Source organism: Athene noctua, chromosome 13 (assembly GCF_965140245.1).
Source record: "Athene noctua chromosome 13, bAthNoc1.hap1.1, whole genome shotgun sequence".
In the NCBI taxonomy this organism is placed as follows: Eukaryota; Metazoa; Chordata; class Aves; order Strigiformes; family Strigidae; genus Athene; species Athene noctua.
This window is the reverse complement of record NC_134049.1, coordinates 13,840,014-13,859,067: the sequence shown is the minus strand read 5'-3', so window position 1 is coordinate 13,859,067 and position 19,054 is coordinate 13,840,014. Positions and strand designations below refer to the sequence as shown.

At 39.0% G+C, this 19,054-nt stretch overlaps 2 protein-coding genes and 5 non-coding genes across 7 annotated transcripts; 6 read left to right on the top strand and 1 right to left on the bottom strand.

Annotated features, from left to right (window-relative positions):
• Nucleotides 1–1,694: 1,694 nt before the first annotated feature.
• ZWILCH (zwilch kinetochore protein) lies at nucleotides 1,695–12,884 on the bottom strand. Its single transcript, XM_074917421.1, has 18 exons — nucleotides 12,742–12,884; nucleotides 12,519–12,570; nucleotides 11,235–11,327; nucleotides 11,004–11,122; nucleotides 10,140–10,336; nucleotides 9,539–9,618; nucleotides 9,086–9,241; nucleotides 8,793–8,864; nucleotides 8,361–8,454; nucleotides 7,439–7,494; nucleotides 6,086–6,188; nucleotides 5,012–5,091; nucleotides 4,641–4,797; nucleotides 3,614–3,642; nucleotides 3,107–3,243; nucleotides 2,720–2,815; nucleotides 2,512–2,630; nucleotides 1,695–1,828 (listed from the first exon to the last, which is right to left on the bottom strand). Exons 1-18 carry the CDS (start codon nucleotides 12,795–12,797, stop codon nucleotides 1,737–1,739), a joined length of 1,788 nt encoding a protein of 595 aa, XP_074773522.1. The 5' UTR covers nucleotides 12,798–12,884; the 3' UTR covers nucleotides 1,695–1,736.
• A 98-nt stretch (nucleotides 12,885–12,982) lies between these two features.
• RPL4 (ribosomal protein L4) lies at nucleotides 12,983–18,960 on the top strand. The gene is made up of 10 exons (XM_074916941.1): nucleotides 12,983–13,294; nucleotides 14,656–14,827; nucleotides 15,684–15,790; nucleotides 16,180–16,318; nucleotides 16,859–16,983; nucleotides 17,364–17,493; nucleotides 17,907–18,063; nucleotides 18,234–18,317; nucleotides 18,523–18,643; nucleotides 18,735–18,960. The coding sequence occupies exons 1-10, from the start codon at nucleotides 12,998–13,000 to the stop codon at nucleotides 18,876–18,878; spliced, it is 1,476 nt and encodes a 491-aa protein (XP_074773042.1). The 5' UTR covers nucleotides 12,983–12,997; the 3' UTR covers nucleotides 18,879–18,960.
• Nucleotides 14,490–14,590, top strand: LOC141965754 (small nucleolar RNA SNORD16). The gene has a single exon (XR_012634508.1). It is a non-coding gene; the product is annotated as a small nucleolar RNA SNORD16 (small nucleolar RNA).
• On the top strand, nucleotides 15,532–15,603 carry LOC141965758 (small nucleolar RNA SNORD18). Its single transcript, XR_012634512.1, has one exon. It is a non-coding gene; the product is annotated as a small nucleolar RNA SNORD18 (small nucleolar RNA).
• Nucleotides 16,013–16,112, top strand: LOC141965753 (small nucleolar RNA SNORD16). Its single transcript, XR_012634507.1, has one exon. It is a non-coding gene; the product is annotated as a small nucleolar RNA SNORD16 (small nucleolar RNA).
• On the top strand, nucleotides 17,225–17,292 carry LOC141965760 (small nucleolar RNA SNORD18). The gene has a single exon (XR_012634514.1). It is a non-coding gene; the product is annotated as a small nucleolar RNA SNORD18 (small nucleolar RNA).
• Nucleotides 17,539–17,609, top strand: LOC141965759 (small nucleolar RNA SNORD18). The gene has a single exon (XR_012634513.1). It is a non-coding gene; the product is annotated as a small nucleolar RNA SNORD18 (small nucleolar RNA).
• Nucleotides 18,961–19,054: the final 94 nt, after the last annotated feature.

Below are 19,054 nucleotides of genomic sequence, written 5' to 3'. Positions count from 1 at the left end.
TTAACAACACCCGAAGTACATTTTCTTTCTGCATTACTTTCTACTAATTTTAAGGAGCAGATTTTATGTTTCTTATTATTTTGAAAACTACTATACATTTTGTTCACCAGAACAATAGTTAGCTAAGATTAAAGTGATTCCAGTCTTGCCAGTACAAATTTCAAGTGATTGAAAGCTGTTTTCAAATTCTGATTTCAGTCTGTTCATCAGTAAGACTTTTACTTAGCATGAAACTGCTAGTTGATGAGAGACAGACACATAATTTTAGAATAGAAAAGCATTTAAATATTCAAAGAGCACCACTTAAACATTAACTTATTATTCATGTTTAAAAGTTAGGATAGTATACACCTTACTATTTAGGTGTGGAGAAGAATTATCTGAAGTGATGAATCAAAAACGACAACTGCTGAGTCAGATTTATCCAAGGACTCTTATCTCTCTGTTTTTTTTACAGGGAACTAGGTTTACCTCATAAGACTTTATAATGTATTACACACAAAAATGTGTATTATAGGTAATGCAAGCAGTTCTAGAATGTAATATTCCACCTCAGATTCACTTCTAGTGCAGGTAGGTACAAGTTAAGTACATGATTATAAAAAATTTGTTCCAGAATACGACCAGCTGGCTATATTGTCCTTCTATTTACTCCTCCAAAGCAAAGCAACAAACAACCTTCCTATTTAACTCGCACTGTATTTTCAACACTGCATGTGCCTATACTGAATGTGCAGTATCAGTACATAAATCCAAAAATGGGCCTTGTTCTTAGCTTCTCTTCAAAGGCTAACTATTAAACTGAGAGTTATTAAGATATAATATTAGGAAAGGGATAAGAAATAAAATTTACTGAGGAGAAAACAGAAATTATAGAAATTTATAGTTTTTAAAAAGCATAAATACTGGGGTTTTCCTTTTGCTTACTTGTCAAAAGCCTATAGTTTCTTTTATGCAAAATGTTTGTCTCAGGTCTTTTAATCAGCATATACTACATCATGTAACTATATCTAAAATTACACTAGTAAAACATTACATACACTATCTAATCAACATAAGAACATATGCAACTTTCATTCTAACATATTTAAATGATTATGCTCAGCCAATTATACTGAACATTTTTTTCAGAAAATTACGCAAAAGTACACAAGACAACACTGTTAAAATAATTCACTTTGCATTGAGGGGAAAAAAATGAATTTGAAGAGAGAGAAGTGTATCCAAGAATACTCCAAAATATAAATACAGGGACAAAGAAAATCAAACGGTCAGAAGTTCACAATGCTCTGGATGAACAACTTTCCAAATATATCTGGATGATGAAATGTCACTTGACACCACGAAAACATGACAATATTGCTTGTTTTGTTGGGTTAAAATAATTCAGACTTTGAACAGTGTCTGACTGCATTCTTAATGAATAAAAATAAAATTTAAAACCCCAAAGTGCAGAACTTTATTGAATGTTTATCAATATATGAACAAAAAATCTCCTATATTTTCAAAATAATTACACTGTACATTCATAATTGCACATTTATAAACAAACTAGGTGCCTACAGATGAATTATGGCTATGTATGTCACACTTTAAGCATACTAAAGCAAGTAACTCTGTAAGATGTATTGCTCTTCAAATCAGAGTGTTTCTAAATATACTGTTGGGACACAGACAATACTAAACTTTCCCTTTTACTGTACCTTTCAAGTGCCTGCCTGCAGAGTAACCTGCATTTATGTGAAATGCACCTGACTGCACTGAGCCATTGTAATAAAATACATTCTTTCTTCACTGCTTCCATTAACTGTAGAATCAGAAAAGAGACCTGCATAGACAAAAGAAAAAGATGTAATTAGCCACTACCTTTATAAAGAGAAACTGTAGATAAATTGATCATGTAGCACCTTCAAGAAGGGGTTTCGAAACTTCAGTTTTACTGGAAGGAGCACTTCATGACAAAAATTGAGAACGACAGGAAAGCTTTACCAAAGCATTACCCTGTATCAAACCTCACCCCAAAAAGGCAAATTATTTCTGTACCGGTCTATATGCTTAAATCTTCCCCATTCTCATGCTTTTTCACTTGTTCTACGTTGATTGCAGCAAGGCATGTCTTCCCTTCTTAGCACCTGCTTGCTTCTCTGACTAGAGATCAGCATTCAATAACAGGTAAATTTCGCTTCAAACCCATTCTCAGATACACCAGCAAAGATTTTAGAAGTAAGCTATAAGATACTGTGGAGAATATTTAATCATGTCATATTGGAACTATTCTGTCTTTTTAACTCTAAAAACATAACTCAAAGGTGAGGAGGCAGAAAGTCACCACTTTCTGAAAATCTTTTATATTATATAAATACTATCTCACCCTTTTAATAAAAGGCAAAACATCGTTTTGCATTTGCTGAAATGTAACAAAAAGTTCAGACCCACTGAACCCAGTATAAAAACTGAATTTGTTTCAAGTGTGTACTTTTGTTATTTCATTTCACCACAAATATTCCTTACCTGTATTGTTTGATGTCATATGCTCAACCGGAGGATTAGTACTAACTTGCCATGTTGTTTTAGCCTCCTTCTGTCCGTGTGCACTGCTTATGTCCACCTTCCATATTTCTGGGTGATCACTGAGAGAATAATCAAAAAATGTCAAAATTCAGTCAGGTATTCAGTCACATCTGAATTTTAATACTGCAAACATTGAAGTTTCTCTTACTTTTGATAGAACTTCTTGACAAGAGCTGGTCTAATCGGCAGTTGAAACACATGCTTCTCATTTAGAGGGTTTTCCTTATAATACTTCATGCAGATTCTACAATAGATATCAGCTAGTTACTAACTTTATTTGGAGAAATGCTTGTGCAACACTGCATAAACCTTGTGCAAGATTAACTATACTCTCAGATTTTATTATATCCTTTGGTGTCAGTTTTAGTCATAAAACAAAATTTAGCAGGAGGATCCAACTGCTACTTCTGCAGTCTCATTATCATCAACATTAAGGAGGGACACTTTTTTTTTTTTTAAGAGTTTCTTTACAACTACCAAAGAATCTATTTGTTATTGTCATTGAAAGAGCAAGAAGTAAAAGTTAAATAATTACTGTGTCAAAGGGAAGAGGTTCTCATGTTTAAACTGAAGTAAGACTGTACAGCTGACCATTATTTCCAGCATATGGTGGAGCTTTTGAACACGATGAACTTGTTCTTGTAGATCTACAGATGTGGAAATGAAGTAATCCTGGAACAGCAAACAGCTTCTGCTCTTAACTGGATGCTCAGTTTCTACAGACACGCAACACACCCTCACTATACTAATTTTCCTCCCTCTTTTGAGAAGCCAGAATTTTAAGAATGGCCCAGAAGAGTCAGAACAAAGTTCTATGCTATCAAAGTATCAACATAGGTTCACTGTCCTATATCAGATATCTAGGAAATAATATATGAATAAGGAAACAACATAAAGACATTTCTGCAGCATATTGTTCCATTCTTCATGACTTGCAATTCAGTTTCTCAACTTATAAGAACGATACAACTTGCATCCCACCATCAGCTAAGTGTGCTCTACTTTATAGCGCTTTCAGAGTTAAAAAAAAAGGGCATCTCACCAAGTAGGTTAACGTTGCAAGTTCCTGGCCTGTAAAATTAACAAGAGGAAAAAAAAAAAAATTTACTGTATAATGTCAAATGAAATATAAGCAACGTTCAGGTAACAAAACAGGGAATTCTACTAAAAAAACAGCCCAATGTCCCTAGGACTGTGATGTTATTTACTGACGTGATTACTCAATTCAAAACAAGAAAAAACACAGCCTATAAAGTGGCATGTTAGAGGCAGTATTTTATTTACCATCAAGGCTGCACAATGAAGAAACCTACCACATACTTTGAGACAACCACTCATCTTGGGACATAAAGGTTTATAGTGAAAACAAAAGAGCAAATGAAACAAAGAATGAAAATGGGTTGATGAAGCAAAAAAGAAATGAAGAAATTAAGAGATTAAGTGAAATAGTAACAACAGTAAAACACAACCCCCTCTCACAGATTTAGAAAAAAAATAAAGCTATAATACTGAAAACAAAGCTACAATGTTTGCAAGAAAAATTGTACTTTACAAAAATTTAGTATAATATATAAAATCCAGTATAATATATATATATATATATAAAACAATAATCAAAAACGTCTTTCTAAATACTACAGACTGTACAAACACAGCTATTGCATATAAATACATATAAACACCCTTGACTGATTTCCTTTTAACCCGTGTAGACCATAAAGGAAAAGACAGAAAGAGCACGAGGGTCTTATTTTTTCACCTACAGCAAACAGATAAAAAAACAAAACTGCTCACAGTTATTTAAATCTGGTATTTATTTTACTTAAAGTTCAATCTAAAGGTTTCTTCAACTCAAAAAATACATGGTTATGCAAGCTATAATTATTTTGAAACAAATTAATTTTTTAACTTTTGAAACCATATATAACTGAAAAGTACAATTACTAAGGAAGGTGGAAACAGCAGATGGGAGCAGAAGTGCAGTCAAGGTTATAAAAAACTTAATTATTTCCTGTATGGAATACCTTTTCTCTTGAACTTCTAGTGATGTTAACAGATACCAGGCTTACCGATGAAAAAACTGACATAATCCTTCTTCATCTTATCCAAACCAATCTCTAAGAGCATTTGAATCGGAGTGATGCCACTGAGGGAAATGACCTCTATCTTTCCATGATAAGACTGTTGAATCAATTTACTTAGCAAACTGCTACTCCCTTGATGAATCTAAAAGTTAGAAAAGTTTTCTTGTGATGTAACTGCGTATAAAACATCATAAACATTGTTCAGAAGTACAACACCATGGAAATAGAGGCAAACTGTGACATGTGAAAGTAATTTTAAAATAAGACAACACAGAAATGAGGGGCAATTAAGTGACAAGAACTATACTTCGAACAACTCAAAATTTTGACATTTATTGTGAAATACAAATACATACCCATGGCTGTATCTCACCATGTTCCAGGGATTTTATGATCAGTGTGAAACACTCTATCAACTCCTGATAGGAACTGACACCTTAAGAAACAAAGATGCAATATTTTATTTATCAATCCAGCTCTCTCTGTAGCTGTTAATAGCAATAGGCCAATGCATACTTGCAAGAACAAAACCCTCATTTCAAGAATGACAGCTGAAGTGACAGATTGCACTGGGTTTTGTTAAGTTTGTCATATCATGACTTTAAAAAGGGTTACTCTAAAGAAACAATGATCAAAAGAGGCCACTGAACTGCATATGCCTGTTAAGAAAACAGCCCATGGCAGAAGTATTTTGTCATATAACACATTTTGGCTACATTCTCTCTATATACAGTGAAGCTCAAAACATTTTATAAATTTAACTGAACAGCATCTATCTAGAATATGAACTTTACCCAACTAACTGCTTCCTAAACAAGGAACAAGCCTCCAGACATTGTGTAGCAGATACAGCCCTTAAGCAGGACACAGTGCAGTCATCACAGTGCGTTTTAGCTACCTAGTTTCAATTCAAACACAACAGTGGTTGCACTAACAGAAATGAAAAGGATTTAGAGGTTGAATAACTCTATCCCTCAAACAGAAATGAGTTGTTATAATTTCTGGAACACCTTAACAAAAGTTAATTAGTAATCTGAAAAGTAGTACTACATAAATAAAAATGTATTTTACTGAAGGACTGTGAGTGGCATTATAAGAATGATAAAGTTTGTGTGCAGTTTTCAGTTTTAGACCAGATGAGTACTACTGATTGTTTAGTACCATTTATAATCAAATAAAATGAAATATAATATCTCCTGCTAGATGTTGGACTACCTTTATATGTTGTAAGAAAGTACATCATCTCACATACCTAAAATTAGCTCTTTCAGAAAAAACCTGTCGGTAAAAATTTTCTGAAGAGCTGATCAGTCCTCAAAACTCAGAGAAATTTATATTTATTTCACTGAAAAAGCAATACAGTATAATAGATACAGAGAACAGAAGAATTAAAGGAAAACAGATGGGGCAAAAAACCACAATACACTTACTTCTCATTTTGCACCATAACTGTTCAGCAAAGTCCAGGTCTCCTCGCTCACTGAAGATTGATTTTATTGAACAGTCCACTGCAGCTGTGTCACACTTGATTTTCTGAAAGAGTTTGTTTTGCTTATCTTAAGTAAAAAAACGATGCCTAAGATTCAAAGACCTTATGAATTCAAATTTTCTCCAGAGATTAATACCAGGTTCATCACTAATTTTTCTCCTTTTCCAGGGAAACCACCACATATAAACCACTAGTACATAGTAGCTTAGAGGCATATTTTTATTTAAAAGTGAGACCAATTCTTTTCAGAATTATCACACTGGATAATTGTTAGCTTTAGACCAGGAAGTGAAGCCTACTACCAGAAAGACTTTTGATCATAGCCAAGTAAAGCTCAACTAGACTGTCTAGCAAAAACGAACTGCTTAGGCTCAGGATGGTCGTTTTCACCTTACAAGGGCTCAATGCACGGAGCATTAGTAAATACTAAGAACAGAGTGCAGCAAGCACTAAATTGGAATGTGACCTACGCTACACTGAACTCACAGATGATTAAATAGCTGTATGTATACCTAACAGTGCCCTGGAAGGCCAAAATTAATACATACATAGATTCACAGAACAGAGAACTGTTTCCTGTTATCCTGATCCTGAATATTTCTGATTTAGCTGACACAGAAATGATTATATATTTTTAGTTTATCAACTAAACGCAACTTCCTTCTCAACAGGAAAAAGACCCAAACCTTTCCTTGTAGTCTGAAAAGGGGAAAAAACCAGACATTTTTATAATATGAATTTGTCCGTTGCTTCAGAATATCATAAACCTCTAAATAAATAGGACAGATATATAAATGATACCATTAAATGGGCCTAAAATCATTAAATTAGGCAAGAAAAGCAAATTAATGATAGAATGCATTGGCGCAAAGGTCAGAGATTGCAGTTGATATACTGCAGTTCAGTTTGCAAGCCTCTGGTAGTGAAAAAGGAAGGGAAAGAAGCAAATCAACACAGCTCCATACCACTAAGTTATATAAAAAAATATGTATAATGGACACTGGTAGACCATTTAGAATAAGAAAAACAGGGAAGTTTTCTGAAGGTAAATATTACAGTGGACTACCTATTAGAGGATAGCTATGGGATTCCTACTTCTGCCTGTAAGGCCGCCTTCCATTATTTTTACATAGCAGAAACAGAAAGCAAGAGATTTTTTTTCTTTTTTACATCTTTATACCTGTGTATTTACATATATACATATATATGTAGAATATATAATGTAGTTGAAGTTTGAAATAACTAGTTATAAGGGAAACAAGTTGACAAGGCAATTGGTAGGAAATTGCATTACCTCTGTTTCATTCTTGTTTCCAGATACACAATATCCATCCAGCTTCTTCTTTAAATCTAGGAGAAGAGAAAAATAAATTTCACACTATGAAAAAAAAAAAAATTACAAACCAATCGTATAAATCCCTGGGCACATCATAATTAACAAATACACTGACAGGATGGCAAATAGCCAAAATTTATCAATTTTTAAATGTTTTTACTGGGTAAGAATATAGTCTGAAAAAAAATTTATTATTTTTTATTATAAGACATACATTTTCCTCATATACTTTTACTACATTCTATTATTTAAGTATTAACCTGTTAAGTTCCAGTGGGGAAGCAGTAAGGGGTAGCAGGTGGTCTAATAAGTGTCTCTGGTTTTCTTACACTTGTATTTGTCAGAGAGTTTTTGTCTGTTTTTATCTTTTGTCCAAGTTTTATCTACTTAAAAAAAAAATTACAGTTGCATTTGAAAATCTCTTGGTGCATTCTTACATCTGATTCTCTTTTTAGACTTGTTTTCTGATATCTTAAACTTCTGACAAGAGACATATTGTTCACAACAGTTTTCAGAAGGAATCAGTAATTCTGGATGCTTCATTTTAAGATGTCATCACAGTACTGTTTTCCACCACCAAAGGTACACTTAGCACATTCAGAAGTCCCTGTGTACATCAGATAACTGGAAAGTTGCATCCAGAACTCTCTCGATTGCTTTTTAAACACTGTGCATCATTTTATAAAGAAACAGTCGTTACTTTTATCCAAGATATTAGGACAAAGGAAAATAACAGAGGTGTACTAACTTGACTACTTTGTACAGGTGGTTATAGCAGAGAAATTAACATCTCTAATACTTTTAAAATTGTATGTGGAATTTCCTTTTATTTCTGTGAAATCTGACATCCCTTTGTCTCCATCTAACAAGCAGCAGTTACCCATCAGAAACTCCCGGACCAGTTCAACAGCTGATTCAGACTCTAATGGCTCAGGCCACTCAGTCACACCTGTCTTCAAACCTTCAGCCAAAGCCTAAACACAGCATGAAAATCAAAACAACACAAATCAGTTCTTGTTTGAGGTTCTGGATGTGTCATACTTCAAAATGCAGTAAACTTCCCCCAGAATTATACATCTCTCTCTATAGCTAACCATGAATTTGGAAACTTTTTTAATTTCCTGGTTTTGGTGGTGATGGGTTGTCATCTTTATACCCAAGATTCCTAAAACTGAACTCAAAGTTTACTCTAAAATAAAAGTTTAAAGTTATCTTTGAAACATATGATGAAGTTTTAAATGAAGTAAATTATTAGCACATAAAATCACCATTCTATGTAAATCCAAAATCAGAATTTCTCACTTATACTTACAAGGAGAAACTGCAGTTCTCTATATAGCTCATATACAGGACTTCTGGGGTCCCCAGACTCCAGTGCAATATTCTGAAAGTTCCAGAAGTTTATGTCAGTTTCAAACTTTAGAAATCAAGTGTCCTAAAATTTTCAGTAGTGAAATGCATATTAGCATCATTTATAATTTAGATTATGAACACATTGTGCTGCTTATTTAAAGACTAACAAACACAGATGTCAAGACTCAGTACTACTCATGATGTAAGCAGTGGAAAGTTTGGGTTTGGTTTGCTTTTTCCTTCCTGACTTACCAGCACAGCAGCTGAAATTAGTGGGGGTGTCTCCAGAACCTTATCGACAGTATTCCATGTAATATGAACAGATATATTGCTTTCAGATTCTACAATTGTGTCCTCTATTGCAGCAGCCCTAATAAGTTCATACTGAGCAAATCCTTTTGTCATCACCTAGAATGAACAGATATTTTTAAAAAGGCAACAAAACCACCATAACAGTGATTATTTTGCTTGCATACAAAACAATTTTAAAACCATTTCACACACACAAAAAAAGGGGTAATATCAGACAAAAGCTTTATAACATAGGGAGCTCACATGTTACTTCAAAAGTGACAATTATACTACAGAATCACACTAAGGCGAGTTTCTAAATAGAAACTATAAAGTTTCCCAAAACCAGTATCGTAAATCCAAAACCAGAGTTTTATACTTAGATTGGAGACATGACAGACCATAAAAACCTACAATAGATGAATGATGTTTCTTTTTATGTGCCATTTTGAGCTCTTCCAGCTTTGCAAAATGAGTTTTATCAGCTGTAGGACCTAAGAAAGGGAGAAAAGTAAGAATCAAAAAAATATTGACACAAATCAAATTTGGCACTTAAAATTAATTCTCAAATACTCCATTTGGTTAAGTACGACTCATGTTGTCCTTTAGAAAGCAGACATTCTTCTTGCATTTGTCCTATTGATAATAAGAGCTGGTGCTGATAACTAATAATTAGAGTTAGTTGATATTGATAATTATTGCTAATAAGAGTCAGTGCTTGTATAAGCAGTTGAATGTTAACAGTTTAAATTTGCCAAGTTATGGTACACAAGTGAAGGTAGGCCTGCACAGATACTGTTGCATTAAGTATATTAAAAAGTCATTTCCCGCACACAGCGTGGGTTAAAATATCTTTTGTTTTCTCTCTTTTTTTTTCTTTTGTTTTTTAAGAAGAGGAATATAGAGCTCTACCAAGCCAACATCACACAAAGGACAAAGATACCATTGCTACATCAATATTGCCACATTTTTAAGCCTTCCTCATTTAATTTTATGTGTAACATTAGAACCTTACCATCACATGTAACCATATAGAAATTGATCCCTGTGATTTTGTTGCCAGCTTTGAGAGGCTCAGCTCCAAGCCAACAAGTATGTTCAGGATCAGAACCATCACACCTTATCCAGAGGGGAGGAAGCACAACCAGTTCACTTATCTTCAGGTGGGTCATGTTTGGATTTTGTACCATTGTATACAAGGAAATCAACTGCCTAGAAATGTGAATAAGAAAAAAAAAAAAAAAAAAAGACGTCAGCAAGTAAAGCTAAATCTATGCCTTACATATAACTTAACTCCTACCTACCATGCTTCGCTAGCAGACATCAAATCATTTTACAAAAAGAATGCAGTATTATAATCCTCTTTTTACAGGCAGCACACCATAACTGAGAATGTACTTAATGTAATATTTTAATTTAGACTAAAGGTTCTAAAACTATAAAAGAAACTTACATTTTAAACATGTTAAAAGGGTAAGTTAGTTAAGCAAACTAGTCGCCATGCTTTGGTACCATGCCTTGGTATTTTAATAACGGCCAAAGAGCCAAATTAAATATTTTATTTTTTAACAGAAACCTTACAAAAACAAGCACTGAAGTCTTAGTAAGCTTTCTTTGCTCACCTACACCCAGACAGTCCCTTTAACCTAATGGGACAGCTCACAAGTGCTTTTCCAGTACCTCAGGTACTTTGTTAGGAACTTTTTTAGACAGGGGAGACCATTTTGCAGGATGAAAAATGGTCATATGTCCCCACTAAACTAATGAGTAATTTAATTTTGGGGGACTGAAAATAGTACAGGTTCTGAATATTAAGAAGAGAGACGGAAGTTGCAAAAGAAAGCTACATCAAACAGGGAGGCAGACCTTTGACACTTACTTTGCTCTTCGGACAGAAAGAGCCACTGGTCCAGAACTCTCCTTTGGTAAAAGCTCAGAGACATAAACAGCATCATCCATTTTTGATTCTTCCATTGGGTCACTTTCTTCATTGTGTCTCTAAGAGAAATGCATAGGTAAGTCAAAAAGTGCAAGGTATGCTAAAATATTTGATAGGAATGCAAAAGTCTAGATTACATTTTTTTAAAAAACAACTGTCATAGACACTTACTGCTTTCTGCAAAATATATACACTGTTTCCATTCCAAAATCTTTCAATAGGACTTTTGCAACTACCACCAATCAAACAGATCTCTACGTCAGTCTGAAAAAAAAATAAAGTGAAAACCTTTTAATACACTACCTATAAATGCTGTGTTTCGGAAGTTTTCTATACCAGAAACTGCAAAATTAACTAACTCCACAAACTGTTTTCCAACCCTATTGCAAGCATTCATGAATCTAAGGCTTTCTTTCTTCAGGAGAATAGTTACAGCATGACATAGGTGGAGTCAAATAAACTGAAAATGCAACAACTTCTAACTAACCAACACAGAAAATTTGATCTCCAACAGGTTGATTCTATGAGAAACTAAAGTTCGGTTCCATGAACAAAACTCCAGATAATCTGAGATATGAGGGATCATTATTGTCAAGTAGCAATTGCAGTCACCAAATATCCCTGAGACGGAGAACATTCATTTAAAGCAACATTAAAAAATCAATTGATCATTTCTCTGAATGTCTCATGAGAGCTGTAAACAGTTTGGAGATATTAAATAATTCAAGCCTGTTCTCAAGAATGAAGGAACATCAATCTTTACTTAGACTTTTCCACACATAGAGAGAAGTACTGCTTGATTCTTCACATCTAGTCTGCTGTTCACATTACTGTATATTTAATCACCTGATTTTATTTTCAAACTGTTATCAAACATTATAAACCCCAAAATTAATACAATTAAATAACACTAGAGATTTTCCAGCTATTCCTATGTTCCAAAAGCTGTTTTAGAAGCATTTGCTATTTTCATGTAGATAACCCATTTCCCATAAAAATACTTAAGATAAAAAGCATGCCATCAGAAGATGCAAGTTTGAAGCATGAAAATACGACCTGGGGGCAGGTGCTGTGGCAGCTCCTTCCTCTCCTCACAGCAGTCACACACACTAGCACCCACCTTGTGCACTTAACACAACCCCCACCCCACAACACTCTCACACCTACAACCACTACAACCATTTTAAGCAAGTTAACAGGGGCAAAAAATGAGGTGGCGCGCAGGAATGAGCAGGGAGGCGAAGGCTGGTGCTGGCCCCGGGAGGGCGGCACTGTGGTACCCGTGTCTGCTTCTCCGTCCCGAGGGAGCAGCAGATCCAAAGAGTTATTGCTGAGGTAAATTTTGCCTTTTACATGATACACCACCCCCCCGCACATTCCGGCTGCTGATCAATGGCTGCGCGTTTTAAACGTGCCGACTCAAGTTGCATGACTGTACTTTCAAAGCTATTTTACCTCAAAGAGATACGGACGTTCAGGGATGCTTTCTCTTCCTTCTTCGTATATTCTGAAAGAAAAGGAAACGTTAAGGTACGTAAGGTTTTATTCCTCTGCGTTCCTCGTTAAATAGCAAGCTTAACTGCATAAACAGAAACACCACAGGTCTACAGCCAGACCCTCAGCAGCCTCCCCACAAGCTGGAGCGCCACCCGGCACCCCCTCCCCGGCCGAGCCGCACCGGAGGAGGCGGCCGTACAGCCCCGCCGCCGCCTGCCGCCGCCGCTCCGCGGCCATCGCCGCCCGCGAAACCGAACCGCGCGCCTCGGCCGCCGCCCGGCACTACATCCGGGGTGCTGTGCCAAACGGAGGCAGAAAATATTTTTTTCCCTCACGGGAGCGGGTGTTATTTATATTTATTCTCGACGCACGCCTTCCGTGAAAAAAAAAAAAAAAAAAAAAACACTTTTAAAAAATGTTATAATTTCTGTGACCGGATGAATCGTCACGTTGAATCCCTCCGCCTGAAAAGAGTCCCCCGGTTCGGGAGGCGGCCGAGAGTGACGGAGGCACCCGGAGGGAGAGGGGCTCGGCACCGCGCGTCGCGGCGCTGGCGAAGGGGCTCGGGCCGAGGCTGGGGCCGGGAGCCGAGCGGCCGGCGCGGCAGAAGGCGGCGGGCAGGGCGCGGAAGGACATCGCTCATAGTGACGGGGCGGAAACTCGTCCTTCCTTTTCCGGTCGGGGCTGCGGCGGGGACGGGCGGGAGCACGAGAGGCTCCGCCGCCGCCACCATGGTGAGGCGCGGCCGCGGGAGCGCGGGGCACCAGGGAGGCGGGGGGCCGCCGGTGGCCGGGGGTGGCCGGTTGTGTTTAGGCCGGTGGGAGCCAGGCCCGGCGGGCAGAGCCCTGCCGCGCGCAGCCCTTGGGCTGGAGGCATGGGGCGGGCGGGCGGCCGCCATTTTGCGGCCGTCAGCGCTCGGCCTGCCGCGTGGAGCCCGCATGGGGAGGCCGGGCCGGCGGGCCGAGGAGGGGCTGCGCCGCGGAGGGGTGGCGGCTGAGAGCTTGGCCCCGTTCGGTAGAAATCACCCTTCGCTCGGGCGGTGTGGGAGAGGGGGCCCGCATCACCCTCTGGCAGGGGTTTCTTATTTTTCAATAAATAAAGCCACACGGAAGCTTTTGAGCCCAGCTAGAGTCAAAAGAACGGTTTCTGTAAAACCCTCTAAAAAAAAAAAAAAAAAAAGGGCTTTAAGAGGCCTTGGTCTGGAACCAGGTTGCAAATGCAAAACTTCAGATTGTGTTCTGGTTCCTTCACCCTCATCAAGGTTGTTGCTTGCTTGTGTTGGGGTCTCTGCACTGACTCCAGGGGTCAGTGCCTTGCAGTAACCAGCGTTAGATTCACAGGTACTACTTCCACTGCTGTTAGCTGGTTGCTTTTGATTTTTGCAATATTTTTAATAATGAATTGTGGATGAGAAAGGGAAGTAAGATGGTTTGCTTGTGCTGTTGCCACGAGCTATTAATAATGTTAAATTTTTTTTTTTGCAAAGGGTGCTGTTCAGACTGGCAAGCTATTATTGGACATCTTGTCAGCTTTTTGAAAGGAAGCTGGTGCTGTTAGCAGTTTAATTTCTCACCTCAAATTTTGAGGCACCAGGGCTTGTTCAGAAGGCCCAGACTTTACAAAGAATTCGCTCTGACACTGATTGCTTGTAGTTACTGTGAGTCTCTTGCATTTGAGAAGTTGGTTACAGGATTTCACCAGTTAAACATCTAAATAACAAGTTTAACTGAACAAACACTGGTGGGTTTTATATCAGGTTTTTTAATGGTCGATGAGACGAAATTTAGAAGGTGGTACTAAAGAGCCCAGAGATTCAATTCTTAGATTAATTTTACACAAATGACTTGGAAATCTAGCGAATTTCAACCCTCAGGTATGGTTTCCTGAATACGGATTGTGCTGTGGAGCATTGTTTTAGGTGAAAATTATTGCTGTGATGATGTAATTTGCGTCTTATCCAGTGCTCAGTGACAGTTGCCTGCTGTCAGTATGCTGGCACTGTTGAACTGAAGACCCCTTCATTCTGAGCAATATTTGATGAATTTGAATGCTGGCAATTTATTCTACTTGTGCTTAAGAGTTTTTCCTTTTTCAGGCTTGTGCTCGGCCATTAATATCCGTCTACTCCGAGAAGGGGGAAGCATCAGGCAAAAATGTCACTTTGCCTGCTGTGTTCAAGGCTCCCATTCGCCCTGATGTCGTGAACTTCGTTCACACCAACCTGCGCAAGAACAACAGGCAGCCCTATGCTGTCAGTGAACTTGCAGGTATGGCTGGACCACAAAATGGACAGAAATGCTTGGATTAAGCTTTGACTTTGGTGTAGGTGGGCTAAAATTAAAACAAATTTAGAATTGGAATGAGAGAAGCACTGTTCAGTGGGATTCTGGATAGAAGGCAAGGCAACTCTTCTGGCTATTAATTAACAATCTGACTTTAAATGGTATGAAATACACTTTTTTATTATTCTGAAGAACAGCAAGGTGTGGTGTAAAAGTTTTGGAGTAGTTTGGGGTCTTATCTGAAATGCATCTTACCGAATGTGTGGTGCCTAGGTCCTTGAGTGCAATCTACGTTTTTTGCAAGACAAAGTTAAAATCTCCGAAAGCATGTCAGGTACAAAACTGGGATAAAAAATGCACTTTATAATCCCTGCTCCCTGTTGACCACATGACACTTACCTGAGCCATACGCCAGGAAGAAGCTTAGGCAAATGGGCATTTGTTAGAGTTGCTTCTGAAGTTTGTAGGTGCAAATAGCTTCTGCTTCCCAAGAGATTTGTGCTAGGAACATGCATTTTCAAGTATATTTCTGATGGTGTTTCACATAAATGTTTTAACACACTAGGAAGAGCAGTGCTAAGTCAGACCTCCACATTGAGGATCGAGCTTAGAAATGAGTATGTTCATGTACTTGATTCTCACCTAAGCAGATATTTTAATGTGCTAAGCATTAATTAGGATTTGTTTTACTGAAATGATGAGATTCCACTTCATTGGTCCGTGTTTCTGAAACACATGATAATGGTGGAAGTTCTGATTGGCAGTCTTGAATTCCGCATATCTGCAACGTTGAGGAAATTGCAGTGTTGTCACTATCTGATGTAAAATCTTTCTGTTCCAGGTCATCAGACCAGTGCTGAATCTTGGGGTACTGGCAGAGCCGTTGCTCGTATTCCTCGAGTACGAGGTGGTGGAACTCACCGCTCTGGCCAGGGTGCCTTTGGAAATGTATCCTTTCACAGCTGCCACTTGTGTTGGGTGCACTCAACTCACCGAGTAGAAAGATTATTTTTAAGTATTTAAATGTGAAATGGAAACGAGGTGTTGGCTACTACAGGGATCTGTACCACCAGATCTGAGAAATTTGTGATGTGATTAGAACCTCCTGTATGCACATTCAGCCTTGCTTTAAGGAACAGCAGCTATCGTGACTTGTGACGCGTACTGTCTTGCTGTGATGTCGTAATTTGCGTCTTACTCTGTGCTCAGTGGCAGTTGCCTGCTGTCAGCATACTGGTACAGATGGTTGACGAACAGTTAATGCTGAGCAAGGATTAAAGAGTCACAGCTAGAAAAAAGAAGCTTCAGAAAGGTTGTTCTTAACTGTAGATGCATAGATGTGTCGTGGAGGCCGCATGTTTGCCCCGACCAAGACCTGGCGCCGCTGGCACCGTAGAGTGAACACCACGCAGAAGCGTTATGCCATCTGTTCCGCCCTGGCAGCGTCTGCTCTCCCAGCACTGGTCATGTCGAAAGGTGGGGATTGTGTCTCTGGAAACGTTTACCTGCAGTTTTACATTGCCTGAGCAGTGTCAGTTACCGTGTGATTTCTCTAAATCTGTCTCGTGAATAACTAAATTATCTTTCAAAGAGTTTAAGAGGCAGTTGGTGCTTCGGGGGGGTGGGGGGTGGTGGTGTGGTATTTTTATTATGTAGCACTTATGAAGGTACTTCGCAGTTAGGCTGTGTTGGAAGTTTGGAGATGCTGAGGTTCTTTTGTGTTCGTTGCTGACACAAATCTTCATGGAAACTGGTTGAATTTTCAATCACGTGGCAGTTCAGTTTGATTTCTGTTCATGGGAACCAGAGATTTGCTTAATACTTCCTCAGGTACAGAAAGTACTGTCTGAGGCAGACGTGTAAGACTCCACTGGAACATCATTACTGTAGTGACTATGTCTGTGTATGACATCATTAATTTAATTCCACTGTTTTGATGTATCATTTCTGAATACACGAGGCAATACCCTGAGAAATGTGTTAGTGAGTAACTTTGTCTTGCAAAATCCTTACTAGGTCACCGCATTGAGGAGATCCCAGAACTTCCTCTGGTTGTTGAGGACAAAGTTGAGAGTTACAAGAAGACCAAGGAAGCTGTTCTCCTCCTTAAGAAGCTTAAAGCTTGGAATGACATCAAAAAGGTGAGTTGATAAGGTCAGTTCTTGGGCGCAAAACCCAGGTGATTCAACTCTGCCATTGTTACAGTGGGAATTCCAAGTAGTTCTGTCTTGATTGAATGCTGCTAGAAATCCCTTGGTGACAAAACTACAAGAAACTGTAAAGAAGAGTTTAAGCAAAGCAAACTTCTTACTACACTGCTTTACTCTGTATTTAGTTGTCTTCATTTTGGTATCACTTAACATTTAATACTTTTTTTACTCTTAAGAATGATGAACTTCTCACTGGTCCGTGTTTCAGATCAGCAGTGATGATTGTGAAGTTCTGACTAAAGCAGTTTTATTGTGTCTTACTAGTGGGATTTGGACTATTTTGAATACTCACAAGTCTCACTTTTCTATAGGTTTATGCCTCCCAGCGTATGCGGGCCGGAAAGGGTAAAATGAGGAATCGCCGTCGCATCCAGCGCAGGGGACCCTGCATCATCTACAACGAGGACAACGGTATCATTAGGGCGTTCCGGAATATTCCAGGTAACTTAAACTTGGGATGTGCTTACGCTTTTGTTGGGAGACTGCCTGGAATGATGAGATTCCACTTCATTGGTCCGTGTTTCTGAAACACATGATTTTGTGGAAGTTCTGACTTGGTGGAATAGCTAATATGTTCTTCCTAAGAATCTGTTCTGTTGATGTGGAGGATGGTTAATGACAAATGTTAGAGCTGTTGCCAACCCTAAACTGCATTTGGAGCAGTTAATGAGGCTGTTGCTGAGAAAAGGTTGATTATTTTTTAAAATTTGATAGATTTTCATACATAGGTGTGTGGTGTAGAAGCCAGTAAGCCCCATCTTGTCTGCGTACTTTCTCGGCTATTTATTTCATAGTTGTGCCTTCCTTGATTTTAATGACAAACGAAAGGGATGACTTTGTCTGGTTTTCCACAGGAATTACTCTTCTGGACGTGAACAAGCTGAACCTGCTGCGACTTGCTCCCGGAGGCCATGTTGGGCGTTTCTGCATTTGGACGGAAAGCGCTTTCCGTAAGCTGGATGATCTGTACGGCACCTGGCGCAAAGCTGCTACGCTGAAGAGCGACTACAAGTGAGCGCAGCCGACACTGGGGGGGGTCTGGAGGAACAGCCTGTGGGCCTCGGGCTTGTCCCTTTGGAGCGGGAAAATTAATATTAGCACTTCCCCTGAAATGCCTGATTTTCGTTGAACTAGCTGTGTTTTTTATCATCCGACTTACACTGTCACCGTTTGTTTTGCAGCCTGCCGATGCACAAGATGACCAACACGGACATTGGGAGAATCATGAGAAGCCAGGAGATCCAGAAGGCGCTGCGTCCTCCCAAGTAATCACTTTTATCCAACGACTGCAAAGTGCAGTCTAGTAATTGCCGAGTGTGAGGGAAATCTCTGTGCTGGGGTGTCGGATGGGGCTGGGATCCCTTCACCTCCTGGGTGTAACTACAAGGAATTGGGGCTCCCTGCCTTTCAGGGAAAATTCAGCAGCACTTGAATGGTGAAATGTGGTCATGCTATTCCTGTTCTTTTCAGGAAGAAGATTCGCCGTAGAGTCCTGAAGAAGAATCCTCTGAAGAATCTGAGAATCATGATCAAGTTGAACCCATATGCCAAAACAATGCGCCGCAACACCATCCTGCGCCACGCGCAAAACGTGAGCGAGCAGGGGACCTGGTGATGGACAAAACTGGTTTTAGTACTTCAGATTATAAGCTGATAATCTTTTTGTCTTTTTCTTTTTTTAGCATAAACTTAAGGAAGAGAAGAAAGCCAAGGCTAAGGCCAAGCTCGCGGCCAAGGTCCCGGCTGAGCCCAGGGCAGAGACTGCAGCCAAGACAGCCAAGACAGCCAAGACGGCTGCCAAGGCCAAGGCCAAGGCCGAGGCGTGAGCCCTGCGCTGTGCTTCACCCCGCGAGCTGCAGCGAGCTGCGCCGCGGGTTACAGCCATTAAACTGGGGCGGAACACGGAAATGGTGTCGTCTGTTTTCTGAGGCGGTTGTGCGTGTTTAAGCGGGTTTTAAAAGGGCAACTCTTAGAGTAAAAAATAAGGGAGGGTCTTCGCAGC

Excerpts from the sequence above, each read along its gene's own strand:
- ZWILCH (XM_074917421.1), bottom strand. The coding sequence starts at position 12,797 with ATGGCCGCGGAGCGGCGGCGGCAGGCGGCGGCGGGGCTGTACGGCCGC. Across the intron at positions 8,455-8,792 it reads GAGAACTGCAGTTTCTCCTT|GCTTTGGCTGAAGGTTTGAA; the intron begins GTAAGTATAAGT and ends TGCTGTGTTTAG. Across the intron at positions 1,829-2,511 it reads TATGACATCAAACAATACAG|GTCTCTTTTCTGATTCTACA; the intron begins GTAAGGAATATT and ends TTGTCTATGCAG.
- RPL4 (XM_074916941.1), top strand. The coding sequence starts at position 12,998 with ATGAATCGTCACGTTGAATCCCTCCGCCTGAAAAGAGTCCCCCGGTTC. Across the intron at positions 16,319-16,858 it reads AGCACTGGTCATGTCGAAAG|GTCACCGCATTGAGGAGATC; the intron begins GTGGGGATTGTG and ends AATCCTTACTAG. Across the intron at positions 17,494-17,906 it reads GGCGTTCCGGAATATTCCAG|GAATTACTCTTCTGGACGTG; the intron begins GTAACTTAAACT and ends GGTTTTCCACAG.